Source organism: Typha angustifolia, chromosome 15 (assembly GCF_048772165.1).
Source record: "Typha angustifolia cultivar Huaian chromosome 15, ASM4877216v1, whole genome shotgun sequence".
NCBI classification, from domain to species: domain Eukaryota; kingdom Viridiplantae; phylum Streptophyta; class Magnoliopsida; order Poales; family Typhaceae; genus Typha; species Typha angustifolia.
Genome location: NC_133253.1, coordinates 8,567,826 through 8,589,634, shown reverse-complemented (window position 1 = coordinate 8,589,634; position 21,809 = coordinate 8,567,826). Strand labels below are relative to the sequence as shown.

General features: G+C 34.8%; 1 protein-coding gene and 1 long non-coding RNA gene across 4 annotated transcripts; both read left to right on the top strand.

Moving 5' to 3' along the window:
* Nucleotides 1-2,270: 2,270 nt before the first annotated feature.
* Nucleotides 2,271-3,853, top strand: LOC140778129 (uncharacterized). The gene is made up of 2 exons (XR_012107153.1): nt 2,271-2,747; nt 3,114-3,853. It is a non-coding gene; the product is annotated as an uncharacterized lncRNA (long non-coding RNA).
* A 2,738-nt stretch (nt 3,854-6,591) lies between these two features.
* Nucleotides 6,592-19,261, top strand: LOC140776920 (uncharacterized). 3 transcript variants are annotated; one of them, XM_073120763.1, is made up of 11 exons: nt 6,592-6,726; nt 6,817-6,910; nt 7,754-7,803; nt 9,750-9,799; nt 10,845-10,953; nt 11,356-11,416; nt 11,521-11,573; nt 11,827-11,919; nt 12,887-12,950; nt 13,581-13,688; nt 18,868-19,261. In XM_073120763.1, exons 1-11 carry the CDS (start codon nt 6,700-6,702, stop codon nt 19,107-19,109), a joined length of 951 nt encoding a protein of 316 aa, XP_072976864.1. In that variant the 5' UTR covers nt 6,592-6,699; the 3' UTR covers nt 19,110-19,261. The 3 variants fall into 3 exon arrangements, with proteins under 3 accessions (XP_072976864.1, XP_072976862.1, XP_072976863.1); XM_073120761.1 differs by having other exon boundaries at nt 13,581-13,718; XM_073120762.1 differs by having other exon boundaries at nt 11,521-11,593; nt 11,856-11,919; nt 13,581-13,718.
* The last annotated feature ends 2,548 nt before the right edge of the window (nt 19,262-21,809 follow it).

The following is a 21,809-nucleotide window of genomic DNA, read 5'->3' as shown; positions in this document are numbered from 1 at the left end:
AATTTCAAGCTTAAACGAGCTGCTCAATTAGCAATTTCAAGCTTTATCAATTTTAAACAATTTTTAAGCCTGAGCAAACTTGAATTAATTTAGGCTTGAATCAAGCTTAAAATAAAACCTAATTCAACTATACAGATATAAATATTACCAAAATATAAATTATAAGTAATAAAGATGAATTAGAAAACTACAAGTAACCAAAATATAAATTACAATTAACAAAGATAATTGTGTCAAAAAACTACAAGCAATCGAAATATAAATTACAAACAATAAAGATAATTATGTCAGAAAATAATGGCTGAAATTCTAAATGGGTGAAAGGATTTTAATTTGCTGATTCATATTAGTTTGATATTACTTATATTATACTATATTATATATATATTCGAGCCTTATCGAGCCAACGCGATCGAGCTGGCTCGAGATCAAGCTTGGCTCGAATTTAATTTCGAGCCTAGCTTTAATGATTAAGCTCGGCTCAGTCTATTTTTAAGCCAAGCTTAATCGAGCATTATCGGATCGAACTCGAGCCGGCTTGATTATTTTGACAACCCTAGATTTAAGTGGGTCCATATATTATTGATGATGAATTAATGATGAAATTGAAAGATAGAGTGTTTTTAATGTCATATGTTTATTTACATTTATAAAAAAAAAGTGAATAAAAATTAATTTTAAAGTGATTACCAGAAGCTCGACCCATTATGTCGGTCGTAGAATGACTCGTCAAGCTCACTTATTTAGTTCCGTATCGAAAGTTTAATTGTATTGAAGACTACTATATAGTAGTATTTTCCTATCAAAACTAATCAAAATTTTATGGTGGTATAATAATATTTGTAAAATATTTTTGATATTCGATCCATTATATCTAGTTCGAATCAGATATCTCACCAACTAATGGGCGGTAATAGTAAAAAATATATTTCAGTCCAATCCAAGATGGTTCATAGGTGCGCTGGCTTATTTATAGAGGGCCCACTGATGATCAGCTCTAACCTCGAGGGAGTGTTCGTGTTCCCTGCCGCCTAATAAATACTATTTAATGAGCAATGACCTCAATTAGGGGTACCGATTGGGTCGAATCGGGTCGATTTTACCCTAACATGAACACAGCCCGAGTTGCATTTATTAGACATGAATATGACATGATTATTAAACGGGTAACACGACACGATTCATCTAACCCGTTTAATAAACGAGTCGTGTTAACACGATACGATAACACGATCCATCTAATTCGTTTAATAATAGGTCGTGTTAACACGACACAATAACACAACCCACCTAAAATTATAATTCTATTAATTTTAGCACGAGTAGATCCTGAGCACAAAGAAGAGCAGCCGCCGCTTTGGGAGAAGCGCCGACGATAGCCATTGGGAGGAGCACCGACGACAGCCGCTGGGAGGAGTTGCTAGATCTGAAGTCGACGGAGAGAAGGGAACAGAGAGTGAAGTAGATTAAGAAGAAGGAGCAATAACAGAAAATAAGAAGAAACATATTAACAACTTTCGTAAATATAATAACAACTTTCGCAAATATAATAACAACTTTTGTTATTTTTTTATAGGCTTTCTATGCAAGTATTTATTAATCATTATCTTTTTTTTCTATACAAGTCTCTATAATCGCTCTTTAAATAATAAAATAAGAGATTAATTAGAGATAGTGGTGAGAATTTACATTTCGTTGTCTTTTAACAACTTCAATGGTGAAGTAGAAAGAGCAATTAGAGACTTATATAAGAAGAAAATTAGATATTAGAAATTAGACGGCGATTAGAGACTTCCATTAAAAAAATAGAATTAAGAGAAAAAAGAAGAAGAAGATGAAGAAGAAAAAGAGAAAGACGAAGAAGAAAAATAATAATTACTAGTAGCATATGAAGTTGAAGATGAAGAAGATGAGTACGGATTATTTCTCTTTTTTTATAGTGTCCCGTCAATATTTAATGAGGCACTAAATGACAGAAAGGGCAAAGTTGAAAGAAAAGTAAGAAAAAATTCTCAAGTGCAAAAAAAATCAAAAATAATTATGAGCTACGAAATCGAAAACTAAGTAAATTTTCGATGCAAATAACCCGTGATAAAATTATTGACTGTTTTTTCAAAAAAAAAAAACTTATTCATTTAAAGAAAAAAAAGAAGAAAACTTATAATCCATAGAGCATGACCGACGGTTCCTCGATCTGCCGGTCTAAGTGGTTGGCATCCTATTTACTAGCAAAGAGATTATGAATTCGACCTATTATTGTCTGGGCTTATTGTGGCTTGTTATTTAGACAAATTAACACATTTATCGAAAAATCTAGCCAATTTATCTTCCCTCGCCTTTATGCATTCTGACCTTCACCACCGACCCTCTCCCTCTTCCACTTCTTTCTCGGTGCCCTTCCCAGTAGCTAATTAAGCTATGTCACTGTCTCCTCATGTCCTCCTCCTCCTCCTCCTCCTCCTCCTCCTCGTGATGAATCCAATCTCCTCATTCTCGCTGTTGTCGGCCGCGTCGAGCAGTAGCCGTTCCGTGTTGCCACCGCCACTGCGGTTCACCAGCAAGAGATACGGCCGACAGCTAGCGCCGCCGGCTCCTTTGGGCAACCAAGGACCGCATAGCAGGGGGGAGCCCTTCAGGCGCCCACCACGTCCTCCGCCGCCATCCTCCTCCTCTCCGCCGCCTCGAGGGTCATTTCCTCCTGTTGTAGGAATACCCAACTCGTGTCCGCCGCCTGCAGCCTATTGATGGTGAAATCATCGTTTCGTTTGTATTATTCCTTCGCAGTTTATAAATGGATTTATAAATTCTCTCTTTTTCATTAGGCTAAGGAAAGACATCTTCTACATGAGAAAAGATATAGAGATATAGTGAGAGAGAGAGAGAGAGAGAGAGAAAGGAACAAAGGAAAGAGAGGAAGAAAAGAAGCAAACAAAAGAATGTGTGTAGCGAATGATTTCTTCATCTGTTATTAGAGCAAATTAAGTTGGAAATTTCTTTTAGTTTCTCTGCCCAGTAGTTTTTTTAACAAACTAATTTGTCTAGTAATTAGACAATCATCTTTCAAGAAAGTATTGGCAGATTTCATGGAACTCATATTCAAATTTGCCTTGCAGTTTCTTATACTTGACAGCAACGAGCCATATCACGCTAACTGAAAGCTGGAGCCCTGCGCCGGTCCTAGCTCTGCTAGGCTTTTGCTCTTCCTCGAGGGATTTTCCTCCTCACGCGCCGACGAAATCTTCTCCTCTCACGCGCCGGCGAGATCTTCTCCTCCCCTCCTCTAAGAGAGGGAACAAATCCCCTTTCATTTTCCCTATCTCTCTTTCCCTTCTTCTCCCCCAAAATCTGTTGTTTTAATAGCTCCATCGCTACTCCCCACAGCCATCTCTCCGCTCCCCGTCGCGGTCGTGCGTCGACAACCACCGCCTCTCCACTCCCTTGGACCACTCCTAGCCACGGCCAAGCTAGCTTACTCGACGCAGCCGCCCTCGGTTTCGGTTTGCTCAACCGTTGTTGCACCCTCATCTTAGCCTCCACCCTCACCTCTTGGCGCCGCAGTCCCTCTGACCACCGTCGCCACCGCTACTCACCTTGGCCTCCACCTTCCCCTTGGCGCCGTCGTTCATTGCCACACCACCACCCCACACATTCTACGGATCCACTGCCCACTGCACCGGCCTTGGTCCCTACACGGCGCGCTCGACTACTGCCATTTCTCACTGCAGAACTCTCGCTCCTTGCTAGGCCTACCATTGAGGGCACCAGTGTCGGGGCTGCTGCCGATGCCGTCTTGCTGGTTTTTTCTAATGTTATGCTAGGCTTTGTTTGTTAAGATCGCTTGGGTTATGTTCGAGGCTTGATAATCTGCTTACTTGTTTTGTTTAGGCAAATGTAGGGCTTGTTAAATAAATGATGTCCTATTTTCTTTCTTTGTATTTTCTATAATGTTGTAATAATTTGCAAGATAATAAAACATCAATCTATACTAGGGGTGAAAACAGATTCAATACGGATTGGATAGTGCTCAACCCACATCCGTATTTATAACTTTTATTCGGATACAAATATTTAACGGATAACAAAAATTAAAATCATATCCTAAGAAAACAGATACGAATAGTTTTCAAATACGGATAAGATAGTTTTTGGATCTTAAACGGATACATATCATTTCTTGTTTGAATTTATATTCTTCTAGCATTTCTTCAGTAATTATATTATGCTTGTTCTATTCTAATTTCTATAGTGTAATTTAAATGACAATTATCGATGTTCTTATGGGAGAAGTTCTTTTCCTTGACTTTATAATCAAATCATACATGGAAATAAAATGTATTGCAAGAGAAGGGATAGGTTTTCTTGTAGACCTTGCAGCTTTGACAACATGGTACTTTAGAATCTTTGCCCTTGCTCTGCTGTGCAGCAATTTCATCAAGAAAAGCTTCGCTAGTTCTTTTATAGTCATATCAATAATTGTACTATCACTGTGAGAGATCCATTCCTCTGTAGGGGCAAAAACTAGCTCCAACATTGATCGATTGAGATCATAATATTCTGTAGATTAGGATGACTATAAAATGAACTGAACTAGTTTTGAGATACATTGACATAAAAAATGCAGTTTAGGTAGGATAATTAACATGAGTGTAAGGCTAACCTATTGACTCAAGAGATGAAGTGAAAACAGCGCATCCATATGCAGAAAAAATGAATCTATATTTTTGCACACAAAATTCTAATAGAATTTCTAGCATAGCTTTTTAGTAAGGAGAAGCAAGTACGATATCAAGATGACGAGAACTTCAACCATGCTTCATAGTAGGCTTCGCTGAGCACAAGCTTTAGCATCGTTCCCTAAGATTTCACTTTTTAAAAGCAAAGTGGAGGGAGGACCGGTGGAGGAGGGAGGATCGAAAGAGGAGGGAGGATCGGAGGACCGGTGAAGGAGGGAGGGCCAGAGGAGAGAGAGGACGGAGCTCGAGGAGGGAGGGCCGGAGGGGGAGGACCGAGCTCGAGGAGGGAGGACAGGAGGAGGGAGGGTGGTGATGGCGACGAGGGATTTTAGATGGAGGCGGCGACGGACATTTCTTTCGTGTTACGATTTGGGAGAGATGGGAGATGAGAAATAGAGGGGTAGGGTTTAGTTGGTATTTATATAAGTGAATAAACGGATATCCGTTATCTGAATCTATATCCGATAAAATTAACTATAGTCATATCTGTATCTGAATAAAAAAAAGGCTATCCGTATCCGAATCCAGATTCGAACATTTTTGTAAATGGCTATCCGTATCCATATCCAGATCCGGATCGAATAGGATTTTTCTATCAATATCCGATATGTTCCGGATCAGGTAGCGGGTCGGGTTGGACTTAATCTGACCCGTTTTCTCCCCTAGTCTATAGACTTTCTTTAAAAAAAAAGAAAAGAAGGAGAAAAAAAGACAACAACCAGCAATGCCTCCTAAAACAACCACAGTATTCTGGCATACTTGAAAAGATGCCAAGTTTTCATCCCAGGAAATTCTATGGAACAAATAGGTCAAGAGCCAAATTAAATACGTGTACAACTACCTTAACCTTAAAATAGTATATAATAGTATATATACGGCACAAGAAACTATTTCAGTCATACATGTAAGTTCTGATCTAATAATGATCATATCCAACAATGATTTCCTTCTGAAGTAGAAAATTAATAGTAACAGATAAAGTTGGATGTTATTACTCTTACAATGTACTTATACTGAGATTCACTTGCAAGCCTCACGTATAAATATCTAAAGTTGCTTTCAAAATGCTTTTCCAGAAACAATCTTTATGATTAGCAAATGTGACTATGTTTCCTTTGAGGGTGGTCTCGGCAATCCTCTTTCCCCTTATTGGATATCTCTTAGTCGACCTTGAAACTAATAAAGTTACCAATTAATTGACTCATGCTAATACTGCTCGTATCATCGGTTATAGTTATACTTGGACTAGAGCCTACGGGCCAATCTTATACATATTTTAGCCTCAGATGATTCTAAGGCATTTTGTAATTATGGCGATTAATTAATCTAACTTCCTGTCTCATAGTCTTTGTGGGTGATGTTTTGTGCCAAATGACAATTTTATTGTAACAAAGAGAAATATCAGGATAAATTATAAATTTCCTTTCTGCGGTCTAAACTAATATGAAATTATTATGTTTTTCATCTAAAGCCAAAGAAAATTTAAAAATTCTTATCCGGATTTTGCCCACCAGAATTGCCTTTCCATCTTGTTGGTTCTTCAAACTTAAAAGAAAATATATTTTTTCCCTTCTATCTTCTCCTACTCTTCTTCTATTCTCTCCTACTTAAGATTACAAGCATTAGATATTGGTTATCATCTATCACCATGTCCTCAATAATTTAATAGCATGTCTGATGGATAATTTGATTTTAGACATAACTAATTTACCCTAAATAATACAAAGGTTTTTCTCAAAAATAAAAAAATAAAAAATAAAATACGAAAGTCGTTGGGCCGGCCCAATTCCAATTAGTGGGCCGCCAGCTCACGCAGACCTCTTAATTGGTTCCTCTCATCTCTTGCTCTTCCGCCTCTCTTCTCTTTCGTTTCGATTCCCTCTCAAATCTCTCGCAGGCCGGACGGCAAAGGCACTAATCTTGGCTTTCTCCCTGCTCCGTTCGAGTTTGTTGCTCCAATTCGGATATGGGGAAAGCATCCAAAGACAAGAGGGTAATTTTTCTTTTTTGTTTTGATCGTCATCGTCTTGCTTGTTAGTATTCAATCTCCTAACGTTCTGTGTTCGGATGTATGCATGCGCAGGATATCTACTACCGGAAGGCAAAAGAGGAAGGCTGGCGAGCGCGGAGTGCTTTCAAGCTCCTCCAAATCGATGAGGAGTTTAACATCTTTCAAGGTCAGGTGTTTGTTTGGTTCTGAGATAAGAATGAGATTGCCATGCCTAACTCACTTTGCTTGACTCGTCATGGATTTCTCCCCGTTAGTTTTTAGTGTACGCTATTTTTGCTGGTAACGATATTTCTTTGTAACTTAAGTTGTAGGTTAGTTAGGATTCAGTAACTTTCGTTGATCTTAATGAGGATTAATCTATTGAAATCAGTATCTGTAACAACAAGTATTATAATTAATAGTTAGATGTTTTGCAAAAAATCAAGAGTTAGATGACTTTAATTGGAATCAGTAGACTAATTTAGTAGTGACAGCATTGAATGCAAGGCTCTTTCAACAACAGAAGGAATTAGAATTTGGGGGTGAGAAAACTATGTCTATGTTAGCCTATTTCACCCATTTTAATTGTAAAAACCATGACAGTTTATTCACTTTTTAGCCTTCGATATCTAGGTATTGTCATGTCACTCTTAGATCTTTTGTAATGTTGACAATCTTTAAGTTGTGTGAGAACAACTCTTTCAGTTGGTATCTTTTGATTCTTTTCCTAGTTTCAATAAGTTTTGTGTAATGTTTTCTATTGTCATGTAATGTTTTGCTTAATGGTTTCAATAAGTTAAAAACCATGGCAATTTTTCTATTTTCGTGTAATGTTTTGCGTTTGTATTTCGAGTTTATTGTCCATTCACTTGCTTAGACACACTTTTCTATTATTTGTCATATTTCTATGTCTATATTTACACCGAAAAGCCACAAAGATATAACTTTTATATACCAAATGATCTATAAAATTTGAAACCTAAGACTGGTAATCAAACTAGTTTTTGAGTATGAAGATTTTGGTATGCAGGAGTTAAGCGTGTGGTTGACCTCTGTGCAGCTCCTGGGAGTTGGAGTCAGGTATAGTGGGATATTGATATGCGGTTGGTGTGCATGTTGATTTTCATCCAATTACTCATTTTGTGTAATTGTGTATCATATTTCCTTTTAGTAATTATCAAACATGAATAGCGTGGAAGCATTTCATGACCAATATTCTTTTCCATGCTTGCTCTCAAAATATCCTCAAAAAGAAACTGTTTGCTATCAAAAGTTTTTGACTTTTTGTATGATCAATGAGAGGAATGGTGAATGCCTTTTATTTCTCTATGAATAACAGAATTTTGGCATTAAACAATTTGGTGACTTATTGTCAGTTACTTCTGGACTTATCAGCAACTAGCAAAGAATAACCACTTATTAGGATTGGAGGAGACTATCTTTACTATTCTATAGTGCTAATAAATTTTCTCATAGTATCATTGGTGTAATTATGCTGACATGCTTCTCACAACTCACAAGTACTGGAATGACTTCTTCCTTTCATTATGTTTGTCTAACTTGTTTGGTCAAGTCTGCAGGAAGATGAACTATACCTAGAAGGTTCTTAAATTGCTTAAGCAATGGACGCCAATTGCAATTAAAGAATATAGATTCTTAGACAAGTTAGAAAAAAGATTTCCTATTTAAACGGTTGGATAGTTGGCAGTAATTATTTTGGATATTGTTGTCTTATTACATGAGCCTCCCCCTAATGTGGGGGCCCGGTAAGGAAGGTGTATGCAAGTGGTTGACAGAATATTTGGGAAGAGAGATGCGTCGGTTAATAGTTGGGAAGAACAGAGGAGGTGGGATTTGGGAATTAGAAGAGTGGAAGACGACGGCTGGGTAAGGGATTTCTTAAATCTCAGTGAGTTATATATATATATATATATATCGGATTATTCAGTTGGTGGGTTGGCAGGTTTACCTGACCCGAAACGACCCGTATAATCAAACGGGTTAAATGTGTCAAAACTCATTAAAGGTATAAATCCGAATACGATTCAATTATTAATCGATTAAGCGAGTTGATCCGTTTACGATTGAACCTGATTAGATAAAATCAAACATTTTTGGGAGTCGGGTTATCGTATTGGATTATCGAGTCGGGTTGATTTTTGCCACCCCTCTCTATGGTGTGCTTGTTCCAGTGCCGGTCGTTCCCGTGCATGTTTAATATCAATATCACATTATAAGAGAATTGCAAAATTCACAATTATATGAAGATCATGTGAGACGTAATAATAATCAATACTATTAATGAATAACTTTTAATTATCGATAATATTTAACATAACATTTTCATGTTATTTCTGTGCTGATAAATGAAGTCTTTGATCATTTATAACATTTTATGTTCAACTAAGTATTAGTTTTTATTATTGAATTATTATCAATTAATGAATGTATTTTTATTATAATATGTGTTGAATAATGTTTCTATTCGACTTTTGCTACGTCTTTAATAATATAAGTTATTTACAAAAATAATCTAAGGATAAAAAGCTCTAATGTAGACTTTAATATATATTTGTACTAAAAATCAAGGATTGACATGCTAAATACCTAAAAATATCTCTAAATACACTTTTTTTTTAAAATATTAAAAGTGTGTTAAAGGCATGCCAATATATGCTGGTGGCACGTAGGATTGTGCCGACTGGGGTCGGCATTGCATGTGCCTTTGACACATCCATTGTTGTATTAAAGTAAAGAAATATTGCAGTAGGATCTATTTTTCTGCAGGAAAGAGATTAGAGGGGTGGAAACCTATGATTTGAGTGATGTTCTGCTGTTTGGGAATTGGGCAATTTGAAACAACAGGTTCAGTACTTCAGTAGGCTATAAATCAAGTGATGCACTACAGCTCTGGGTTGATGATATCATGATAACATATCTAGCTGTTATTCTTATTCTTTGAAAAGCTTTGTCTGTGCGCAAACAATCATGTTTGTTTTCATGATTCCTATATATCCCACATGCAGGTTTTGAGCCGTAAGTTATATGTTCCAGCTAAACAGTCGCCAGATTTTAGGTGAGTTATCTGTTTATTATAACAATATTTTCAATTACGAATCTTTGTTCTACAATTCTTGCCAAATTTACATATAATGATTGCATCCTGCTGCAACAAATTATGGTGTGATAATTCTCTGTGTTGCAATTAGTACTACGTACTTTTACTTCATAGTGATATAAGCTTTTATGCTGTTAACATGCTTCAGTTCGTGTGCATGTTAAAAGGTTGTCTTTGGTAGCTTGGTGTTGAATTGAGATTATACACCATAACTTTTCAGAATACGGTATAGACATGGAAATCATTCTGTAATTGTTGACTCACAACTTGACATTATTTTAAGATGGGTGTAAAGCAGCGCAGCGAAAAAGGTTAAGTTTTCTACCAAAATAGTTTACAGTGCACAGTGTTGTTCTTATCACATAAAAAAGTAAAGCTTTCAAGCTTTACTTGGACCGTAAATATACAATCATGTCATTACACAATTGTATTATATCTATGCGACATATTTCTGAGTCCTTTAAGTGGAAAGAATGATTACAACTAACCAAAGTAATTTACAAGTTGTTCTTTCTTCAATGAGAAGAATGATTACAAGTAACAAAAGTAATTTACAAGTTGCTCTTTCTTCAATGAGAACAACCAATTTTTATTAGTTTCTCTTATGAAAATCTTTGCAAAGAGTAGTAGTGTTTTTGGTATCCTTCCCCCACTATCTCAACCACCGCCACCAGTGTTCTCCTCTTCACTTCTATAACAGTTGCATCTATGAAATATTTCAAAAATTCATGATTGTCCATAGAAAAAGTTGACCTTTCTACGTGAGATAGGATTTTTTTGTAAAGAGGCAGAACAAGTATCAGTTACATCTGCTTACTGCACTACTGCATATGGTATTAAGTTCAAAATTGTCCCAAAAACAATACATGGACAAATTTCATCACCAAGTATTCCCTGTTCAAAATTTACAAATCTCATTGGATTCTTTTTGTGATGCTATTCATCGTTATACAGAATTAATTATTTCTTATTATTCCCTTATCAACTTGTTGGATATTTTTAGGGATGGTGATCTGCCGCTTATTGTTGCAATAGATTTGCAGCCCATGGCTCCAATAGATGGTGTAATTCAAGTACAGGGTGATATCACCAATGCTCGAACTGCTGAAGTGGTAAGCTGCAGATTTTTCATTTGAAATACTTTTTGCATTTATTTGAAATCTTAGATAGAAAACTTGCTTTTTGGCAATACTTTTACCTGATCTTTTGTACTTTAGCTCCTATGATTACAAAAAAACATTCTTTTCATGGATTTGAAAAGTTGGCATTGGCTTTAAATAAGTTCTAACTTGTTTCTTCAAATTGCTTGTTAAATCTTTTTCAAGTGCATATGTTTGTGATTTCGCTTCACATTTTACTGAAAATTATTGATTTTATTTCAGAGATTGAATGTGACGTTCATTGGCTTCTCTTTTGAAAGCTATATGTTCCACTGTAATTAAGTTACCTCGAGCTACTATTAATGTCAGTGTAGTGGACCAATTTTTATTTAACTGGGGTAAAATGGGTTTTAGGTTATCAGGCATTTTGATGGTTGCAAAGCAGACTTGGTTGTCTGTGATGGTGCTCCTGATGGTAAGCTAGGAGCTTGACACAAATTTCTGAATACATTCCTTTTCTATTTTCTACTAGCACAACCAATATATTTTCCTTAATTGTGATTTACAAATTGGTTGCAGTTACTGGTCTTCATGATATGGATGAATTTGTTCAATCTCAACTTATATTGGCGGTGAGGGCAATTTGTTTCACGTATTTTTTTTATTCAATCTGAATCTTATTCTTTAGCTTTTATATGTAATTATCTTAGTTTTGCTTGAGAGTTGGATATTTTTAGTTGACATCAGTATTCAATAACTTTTTAAATGTAAAATTCCTGTTGTTTTTATTTGTTGATGTTTGTTTCATCTAAATTGTATTTCTATTTTTTCATAAACATTGTCTGCTTATTTCTTATCTGATTGATCTTTGATTGATTTATCTAGGCACTAACAATAGTTACTCATGTGCTTAGAGTGGGTGGAAAGTTTATTGCGAAAATATTTCGCGGTAAAGATACAAGTCTCTTGTATTGCCAAGTAAGATGCCTTCTTCTTCTTCTTCTTCTCTCTCTCCCTCCCTCTCTCTATCTCTCTCTCTTCAAATATGGGTAGTGATATATTACATTAGTTGGTTTGTTATCAGGTGATTCATTCGTGGAAGAATATATAATGTTAGTAGAGGTAAGTTGAAATTAGTTAGTTTTATCAATATTTAGAATATTCATGGGCACTAAAGGCTGTCGTTAGAAAGTACAGATATGATTCAGGACTAAAAGAAGCTACATCTTTTACTTCTCCAATTTAGATAATTCAATTGGCTCCATTCCTTAATTAAGCACAATCTGTAAGCAATGGGCAGAAGGCATGCATTGGCTAGTTGCTGCCACCAGTTTCTTTAAATGCTTAAGCTTACAGAGAACAGTGATTTTCTTCTTTTATACTCAAGATTCCCCATTGCTTTTGGGCTCAAGACATTTTAATATGCCCAAAAGTAAATTCGAATTAAATTGTTGGAGGTTTCATATGTTAAATAGTAGATAAGTTTGGCGGGATTTAAAACTCAAGACCTCTCTTCTGATACCATAATAATTTATTAATTTATCTAAAAGCTTAAGTTTATAGAAAACTGTGTCCTTTTTCTGTTATATTCTTAACACATTTGAATCTGTATTTGTGGCTAGGCTATAATGTTGGACAAACATAAAGAAATAGCACAGTTTTGTACAAACACAATGTAGAAGACAAGAAAGCTCAAGGATATATAAAATTTGTCTCTATCATTATACTGAAGTCTGAAACTCTCTAATTAATTAAGAAGATCATGAAGATACTTCTGATTGATAGTGAGAGTTTTATTCAGTGTAATTTGTGACATTCATCTTGTTTATAATTGCTTTCTTGTCTAAGTCATCTGGTGCTTTCCCTTACCCAAGTTTTTTTGGTTTTAGGAAGTTTCTTGGCAACATTTATTTAATGATTTTTCTTTTCGTTTGCTTTCTTGCAGCTAAAATTATTTTTCCCTCAAGTTACCTTTGCAAAACCAAAAAGCAGCCGCAACTCAAGCATTGGTGAGGCTAGGTCCCTATGTCATGTCATTGCCAACATTGCAAGATCTTGACATTTCATAGATGTAACATGCTAATTCAAGTTCCTGCAAGTTCTTTTCAGCATGCACTGCTTAGGCATATTGCTTTTAGTTTCTTCCAGCCTAAGTATGAATTCTTCTGCATTTGTTAGCCAATGTCTTATACTTGCTGTTTCATGCTTCTAAACTATGAAATTGTGGACGAGACTAATACATGGTTGCAAAAAATTTAATTGTTTTTGGGTAATAGGCTCTTTTCCTGTTGCAATTTTTTGCTACATTACCTTGAATTTGCATCATTCTTTTTTGATGATATGCATCAAGCAACTTGTGAAGACATATTCATTAGGGAACCTGCTATTCCTGAAGCATTCATCCATGATTATTTAGGAACTTCTTTTGTTTAGTAGCACGTTCTTGCTACATCATTTTTGATCCCTGATTGTACAGCACACAACTGTGCACTCAATTAATGATAATCATCTAGCTGGCTTTTAGTCAACAACCCAATAAATGATGTCATATACTCATAGTATGATATTATGCATTCTAGAATTAAAAGATGAACCTACATGATATGGATTTAATATTTGTTACCTTTTCTTCTAAACAGAGGCATTTGCAGTTTGCGAGAATTATTTGCCTCCTGAAGGATTTAGTGAGAAGGATCTGTATCACCTGCTGGAGAAAGTGGGCACTCCTTCTGGAATCGATGATTTAGGTGAGAATGATATACATAGCCTCTTCATGTGTGAGTTCTCCCTTCTTTCTTAACACCTTCTAAGTTATATGCATAATGATCAGTTTCTGTCATGGATTGGAAGAATGTGCTGATTCTTAGTGGTCTAGAAAGTACATGTTAGCTTGCGGTCTATGGTGAATAGATTGATCAAAAGAATTTTGGATGGGGTTTCAGATGAATAGAGCCTTGTGGATTGATGTGGTTTCAGATGAAAAAAGTTGCAAAAGTAAATCAATTCTCAGGATATTGCATTCTGATATAATAACTTTTCAACAGAATCAAATATGCATTTTGACTTTTTAGGAGGTAGAGAAGATGGGAAATAATGTTCCCAGTTTTGATTGGTCCCGATCCAGATTGATCAAAATGCATTGGGATTAGCCATAGCCGATCCCGATTCAATGCTGGTTGCAGTCAAAAGATTGATTTCAATCTAGGATCCGCTGGATCTGCCTTCCCGCCCTCCCTCCCTCCCACTCTTCCTCTGTCATTCTCTACCTTGCTCTCTCTCTATCCCCCTCTCCCTCTCTTTTCTCAGCTGCAGCAACCCTTCAATTGTTGCGGCAACATAGTTTCTATCTTACAAAATCCTATTAACGAGAGAGAGAGAGAGAGAAGGGGGTTGGGGGGACAGAGAAAGAGAGAGTAGACAAGGAGAATAGACTACAAGGTTGTTAACCTCTCTAGAGAAAAGGATTTTCTTTTTATGGTCCGTCTTTTGTGAGAAAGAAAATCTCATTAACTTCACATAGAATAATTTATATGGAAATTGATAAAAAATTGCCCTAGAATTTTCTTTTATTATCGTTTACACTCGACCTTATAAGTATTTATCATTCGACCCCTTTACTTCGGGTTGAATCCTTAAAACACCCCAATGTTAGTTTTCTTAACTGAAACTAACTATATATATTAGTTAAATTAATCCTAGATGTAAAATGACCAAAATGTCCTTAAATAAGTTATCCCTCCCTAACTCTAGTGTCACAGACTCCCAACTTCCCGTCTCTTTTCCCTCTCCTCATCTTTCTCCTTCTCCATCTTCCTCAACTCTAATTCCTTTATCCTTCTCTTGTCTATCTTCACTTCTTCTGCTCTTAGAGATTAACAGCTTCAGATAAAGTTGTTGCCCACACACCACCATCTCGGCGTTCATCTACTGCTACCAAGGCCATGATCCCCTAGGTTTCACCAACTTTGCTCGCCTTAGCCCTCGGATTCCCTCCCATCTTTATCCGCTTCCTCTTTCTTCCTCGACGTGATCCCTAGGATGGCATTGGGGTCTTGCACCAACCATAGGACGCTAACATTTGCACTCGTCTTCAACCTTCTCCTGTCCCTCCTCGTTGATCTCTTCTGCTCCCCCCTCCACCACCAAAGTTGGCCACCATTCGACCCAAAGACAAGGATTCTATGAGCGCTGCAGAGGCGGCCCAAGCGGATTCGTCAACTCATTCCATCTTGAAGTTTCCTTTCTATGCTTGTGGTATCATGCAAGCTTCCATTACTTACCTCCTCACTAGCCCCATATTAGAAACCACAGCGGCGCCAATTCCGATGTCGGATTTAAAGCCTTTTAAGTGTCGTTCCTCGATCATGTCATCTTCCTCGGCTTTCATGAGCCTTTTAGCTACAAATTGCTTTGTGTACATCTTCAATCCTGTGTACAATGAAGTTGGTGGTGGAGGAGACATCGATCTCGATGGCAATACGATTTTGTTTGAGATGTTGGAGACTTAGCCTTCGCATCTGGGTTTCGAAGAAGAGGAAGAAAGAAGACTAATGAAACCGGTTTTTACTATAAAATGAGGAGTAATTTATGTATTTAAATTTTTTATATTTGAATTAATGAAACATATTCTGTATTCTATCATTGGTTATCGGGCTAAATTTAAGTCATGGGGTTTTTGGGGATTAAATTCAAGATGCAGGGGTCAAATAATAAATACCCATATGGTAATTTTATACAATAACAAAAGCAATATTTTTTAATTAATTTCCCTAATTTACATTATGCTATTTTTCTTTTTTTTTTTAATTTAAAATTTTTTCCTATGTATTACAATATTTTTTAGAATTTTATATAATATTAGTCCAATATTGAAGCAACCGATGCGGTCGATACTATCAATCCATACTGTTTTTCCAAGCAACCGATCGAGCTCCCGATTTTTAAAACTTGATGGGAAGAATACTTAGGTATTGTTTCGTTGCTATGTCTTAATTTTTAAAGCTTTGTTTTATAAAACATGCATTGTTCTATCTTTTTATAAAATAAGCTTTAGAATTTTGTTTCTTAAAAAAAAATGGTCTGTCACCTTTAAACTATTTACAGATTTAGGTCTTTTCTCTTGTCATTTGTCATCACATCTATCTCTGCCACATCACCATTTTCCTTTCCTTTCTCTCTCTCTGATCTGTATGAAGGAGATTATCACACGATGCCTAAAGAAGAAGAGTTGAGACTAATGAAAAGAAGGAAAGACTCTTTTTATTATAGGAAAATTTGCATATGATACCCTACCTTATAACAAACTAATAGTTTATACCCTACATTTTTACTATTTATAAATCGAGCTCTATGAATATGTGTAGCAAATATTCTATTGTTAGATCACCTTCTGTTTCATGTGGATTCATAGAGTGAACAAGTGTGCAGAAAATATCCATCCACCTGTTTGAATTCAACTGTATTGTTGGAGGTCGCTGGTGCTATCGTCTTTTTTCCTCAATCATCCTTCTTCCATTTTTTTTTTTGGAAAAAGATCAGGATGTAGTTTCCAGCACTTCTTCTCGTGTCCTGTAATTTTGCAATGCTCACAGAACTTGATGAGGAGGAAGAGTATACTCTCTTACCTTTTTTCTTGGTGTGGCAGTTGTTGGAAATATAGGCTATTCGTCCACATCTCAATATTTGATGATGCCATCTAATTTATACAGATAAACTATCTATTCTGATGCCAGTCAGGTTAATGGGCTTAATGGAGTTTGCCTGAGGGCTGAGGCGAATGACTATTAATTAATCTCCCGATTACTGCTTCATCATAAGTTAGAGCATATCATTTTAGAAGTGAAATGAGCATAAGATACATAAGATGCGGTAATACTGGTATATTGTTTGTTACAATTGATTTCCACAAGCTGTCTAGGTGAGATAATGAACCATAAATCACCTAAATTTTTTTCAACATTAAAGGTTTTGAAGTTTGATAAATGCAGTAGGTAGTAAGATTTTTCCAACTTTCTTTGGAACATGAAGGCATTAATTGTTATCGATTGTCTTAAGTTATTTAATTTTTTAATCACTCTTGGTACCTCTGGCATGATGCTTTTTCCTGTATCCACTAGGAGCATTTGCATCAGTTTCTCTAATTCTGAGAATTTGGCTACTCTTTTTTATTCCATTCCCTAAACTATTTAAAAGTTATAGTTTCCAAAGCATCATCATAGCATTTAAAGGAAGGGAAGCTACATTTCTTGTTTAAATGTAGAGAAGCACTATAGCTTTCTTCAAATTTAAGGAATCTAGAGAAGCACCGTAGCTTTCTTTAAATTTAAGGAATGGATAGGAAATGTGATGTGGAAGGGATTTTAACAATTTTAAGGCAAACAAGTAGCACTTTGTTGTCTAAATTTTAGTATAGAGAATGAGTTAGAGACTGAGGAATGCTCTAATATGTTATACTTCTACTTTAGTTTGCCAAGCTTTTACAGTTCTATAGTTTCAGTGGAAATCGTAGTTGTCACTCTTCCAAACTTTAGGCCTTGTTCACATTAGGAATGGATGTGAAATAAGTATAATAAATATAAATTGTTATTATCAAAATGAGGAATTTATTCTAGGAATAATTATTCTTATGCTTATTTGTATTATAAAATAAGAATGTAATAATTATGTTTGATATGATAACCTGAAGATAAAAAAGTTAATAAAATACCCTTCAATTTGATTTAAAATAGATTGGTGGAATAGATGATAAATAAATTAATATATTTATGTATGTAATACTTTGGAGTTACATATTCAACGCTAAGCTAGGACATTACATATGCAATGCTAGGTTAAGACATTATGTATGCAATCTAGAGAGATAGATATGTAATGCAGTACTAGAATAAAAAATATAAAACGCAATGCTAGAGAGATAGATATGCAATACTTGTGTTTATAACGAAAAATATTTTAAATATTATTATATTATATAGTCGAAGTTAATAAAATTTTATTTTTCATGGAACATATATCTTTTAGTATATCTTGCAAAATGAGATTATTAATAATATTAAAATACTTACACTTCCATATGTTTTATTTTTAGCTTATAACATGAAATTATTAGTAAAATTTATCTATGAGTAAATATTTAATTCAATAAAATATTAGTTTATTAATATTAAAGTTTTGATGTTACTTATTAGTACATATAATAATTATTTTAATAGTAAGATAATTTATAAAAAATATTATATTAATTAAATAATATTTTATTATGAATTTTACAATATTTATATTTATATTTAACTATATACAGTTAAAATAAAGATGTGCTTATTTTTATGAAATATGAAATATTGATATTTATTCTATTTAACTTGAATTTTATTTATTTAGTATAAAATAAAAAAATATGATAAGAGAGGCGGGAGAGTAGAAAGGAGTAATAAATTATGATAAAATGTTGATAAGATATTAAGAGAAAAAATATAGGAGCAATAAATTATAATAAGATGTTGAGAGACACGAGAGGAGCTGATATGTCGTAGAAGTCTATTAAAGTTAACTTTACAGGTTTTCATGTGAAGCTAGATATCATTTGAAAGGGTGCTCATTATGCCATAGTCTGGTCTAGATTGTTACATTATAACCTGTATGACCAGTCTCTTAACTTTTTCTTTGTTTTAAGATTTTATGCATCATCCTATCAAACTTTTAAGCCAAGCAATTAAAATCTGAAACTTCAAGTTAAATCTTTCAGTCTGGTGCTTAAGCTCTAAAGTTGTGGATACTGCTGGTTTAGTGGAATTTTCCCCTCTGTTTCCTAAGCTCCTTCAAGCAGATAAACTATCCTTGTTTTAATATTTTCTCCGAGCATAGCCTTTGAAAAAAAATATATAATTATTTAAGGCTTCCTTGACAATGTCAATATCCTTTTGACAGATTGTCGAAGTGGATGGCTGGAGGGCCCAAACAAGGTTTACATTCCATTTTTGGCTTGCGGGGATCTCAGCGGCTATGATTCGGACCGTTCATATCCTCTTCCAAGTTCTGAAGGTGGTTCTTACCAGAGTCTGGATCCAGTACAGCCCCCAATTGCTCCACCTTATAAAACAGCCTTAGAGATGAAAAAAGCCTCTAATCATGGGATTGTAGAAATTGACAAGCTCTCTCTGGATTCTTGATCTTTTCCAGCATTTTCTTTTAATCTCCATATCTGCAAAACGATGCGGTAGCATTTATAACTTTATTCAGAATACGTTACATTTCCATATTGGATAAGTACTGTGCAAAATTCACACTTGCACTAAGTTATCTCAATTTCTATTTCACACTCTTTTTTCCGACTTCCCTGGCTGCCGTGCTGCCCAGAATTATTATTAATTACTTTTCATACTTTTTGTATTTGAAATAGATACTGCACATTCTCAGTGTTTAATAGATCAGTGGTTCGGCATATTATGATTGCCTATTTTAGGTTCTCTATTACCCTTTTTCCCCTCTCAAGGAGTAATGGATAGAGAAGTTTATGCCTACTCATCACTAAGAAGGTACTTACATATGAAAGTAGAAAGAAACTGGATATGTCTGCAGCTTACTGGTGGTTCAGGGCACAGGAGTAGCTGGAGAAAGACGTTGGACATGTCCACTGAGGAACTAAATAATGGACGAGAGAATGAATAAAAGAAGCGTTAAGACGAATTATGCGCCAATAAATTGACTCTTAAAAGCTTTGGAGGACCAATTAGCTAAGAAAAAGAAATCTTGGTTGTAGAAGGCGTGGTACCCACAATCTGGATCTTAACATTGTTCCTTATACTTCACCCTAACTTAAGAGCTGGCACATAGGGAAGAGAATAAAATGATAAAGAGGAGGCAGAGAAAGAGAAAAGGTTCATTATTATTAGCTGTTGCTGGTATTGATAATGGTGTAGATTCTACAATGTTTGTAGAAATATTTATAGACTCTGTCGCATTGAGTTTTGTAACTAATGGGTGCCATTTTACACTAGAAGTAAATCCTTGCATACTGTTGAGATAGTTAGGATGATATTAGAGTTCAGCATCATATGATATTTTTGGTGAGCCTTAGATAACTTTGAGATACCTGTGATAAGATTAAATCTTGGTGTATTATATTTATTGTACATTAGATCTGTTGCAGCAATTTAGTACTTATTCCTTCTTCTTCTTGTTATTTTGATGTGATTTTAATGTGCATATATATGGACATTTGGTCTTGCTTTGCCAAAAGGTGGTATTAAAGTTCTGCATAACTCCTGTCAGTGAATTTGGATGGACACTCTTTGTTAACTCATCAAATGTATAAAGCTATTAAAGCATTTTACTTTTTATATTACCAAATTTTGTTTTGCTAGATGTCAAAGAAAATTGGACAACATATCACTATATATATATATATATATATATATATTAACAGGTGCCTAGATAAAATAATAGTGAATATAGATTATTAGAAGCTAATAGTCCGAGTCAAAGACAAAGATTATCATTAGATCATTGGATGCTAGTGGAGTCTGTTAATTATTCATTTGTTTGGTATAGCAATGTTGGTTGTCCCAAACTGATCGGGAAAGATTAGTTCTTTTGTCAAATATGGTGATTTTCGACAACCAATCTTGCTAGGAGAAAACGGAATTCTTGAAAGGTATTCAAATTGATTTGTTATGCTAAGTCATGGAAGTCCTGCTTTAAACATTGACTTCATGTTAGAATGAGCAATGCTCAGTGTTCTTTATCATGTTGTCGATAAATAAGATGACCCATATGACAGTTTCTTTTTCTATATATATAAAAGAATAAATGAGAATTTGATGATGTCTCAATTAAATTGATGTGGCTAAATTTAAACTCAATACATTTATATAGTATGAACTTCTTTGATGATCAGTTTTTGATCGAACTAGCCCTATTCTATTTTTTTTTTAATCAAAATAGACTACTCCTCAAACTTATTATCAAATGAGGTCTAATTTACTAAACTAATCAGCGTTTTATCCCTAAGTAAAAATATTGATCAGTTTAGCGGTTTTGTCTGATTTTAAAACGTTAAACTGATCAGCGTTTTATGTATATAAATTTCTTTAACTTAATCTTTCAGCAGTTAAGAAAAAAATTATCTAGTAAGAAAAATACAAACTAATCAGTATTTTTATTAGAACTATAATGAATTAGACTTCATTTGATAATAAGTTTAGGGAATAGACGGTAAAAAATAAATAACAAAGGGTCTAGTTTGAAAAACTCCCTCTATCACCTGAAGAATTATTGGGAGACTTATACGACAAAGTTAAAATTGCAAAATGGTAGCCATCATTTCATTCTGATCCGTACAATAAGTTGCAATATTTATGAATTATATTTTTGTCTTTTGTTATCCAGATCACACTATCAATTGGTAGCATTTAAAAATAAGTCATAAACGACAATTTGCACTATTCATCGTCTGTCATTCTTGTTTTTTTTTTTTTTTTGTCTTTTTAAAAACAATGAGAATCTATAGTATTTCAATTAAACCATGAACCATTGATTGTACATACTTGTAATAGTTCAATAATTTTCTAATAGAATTTTTGATTTCTCTTGAAAGACTCTTGGACAAGCTATTATTAATTGGACCACTTGCTTTTCCTCCATCTAAAATGTTTATAAATCAAACCCCACTTTGTGTTACATAACTAATTCGGCTCATTCCATCCCTATCGATGGATGATTTCTCGTGTGGCATGAGAGCCTACCATAAAATGCTATGTCAATTCGTTTCCGTTGGCGTGATCTCCTCTGAGCGATTTTTATAGATTTCCACTGTCATTGTGTTGTAATGAAGGTTCTTTTTTGAAATGTGAGCCTATCTTATTCTTAGA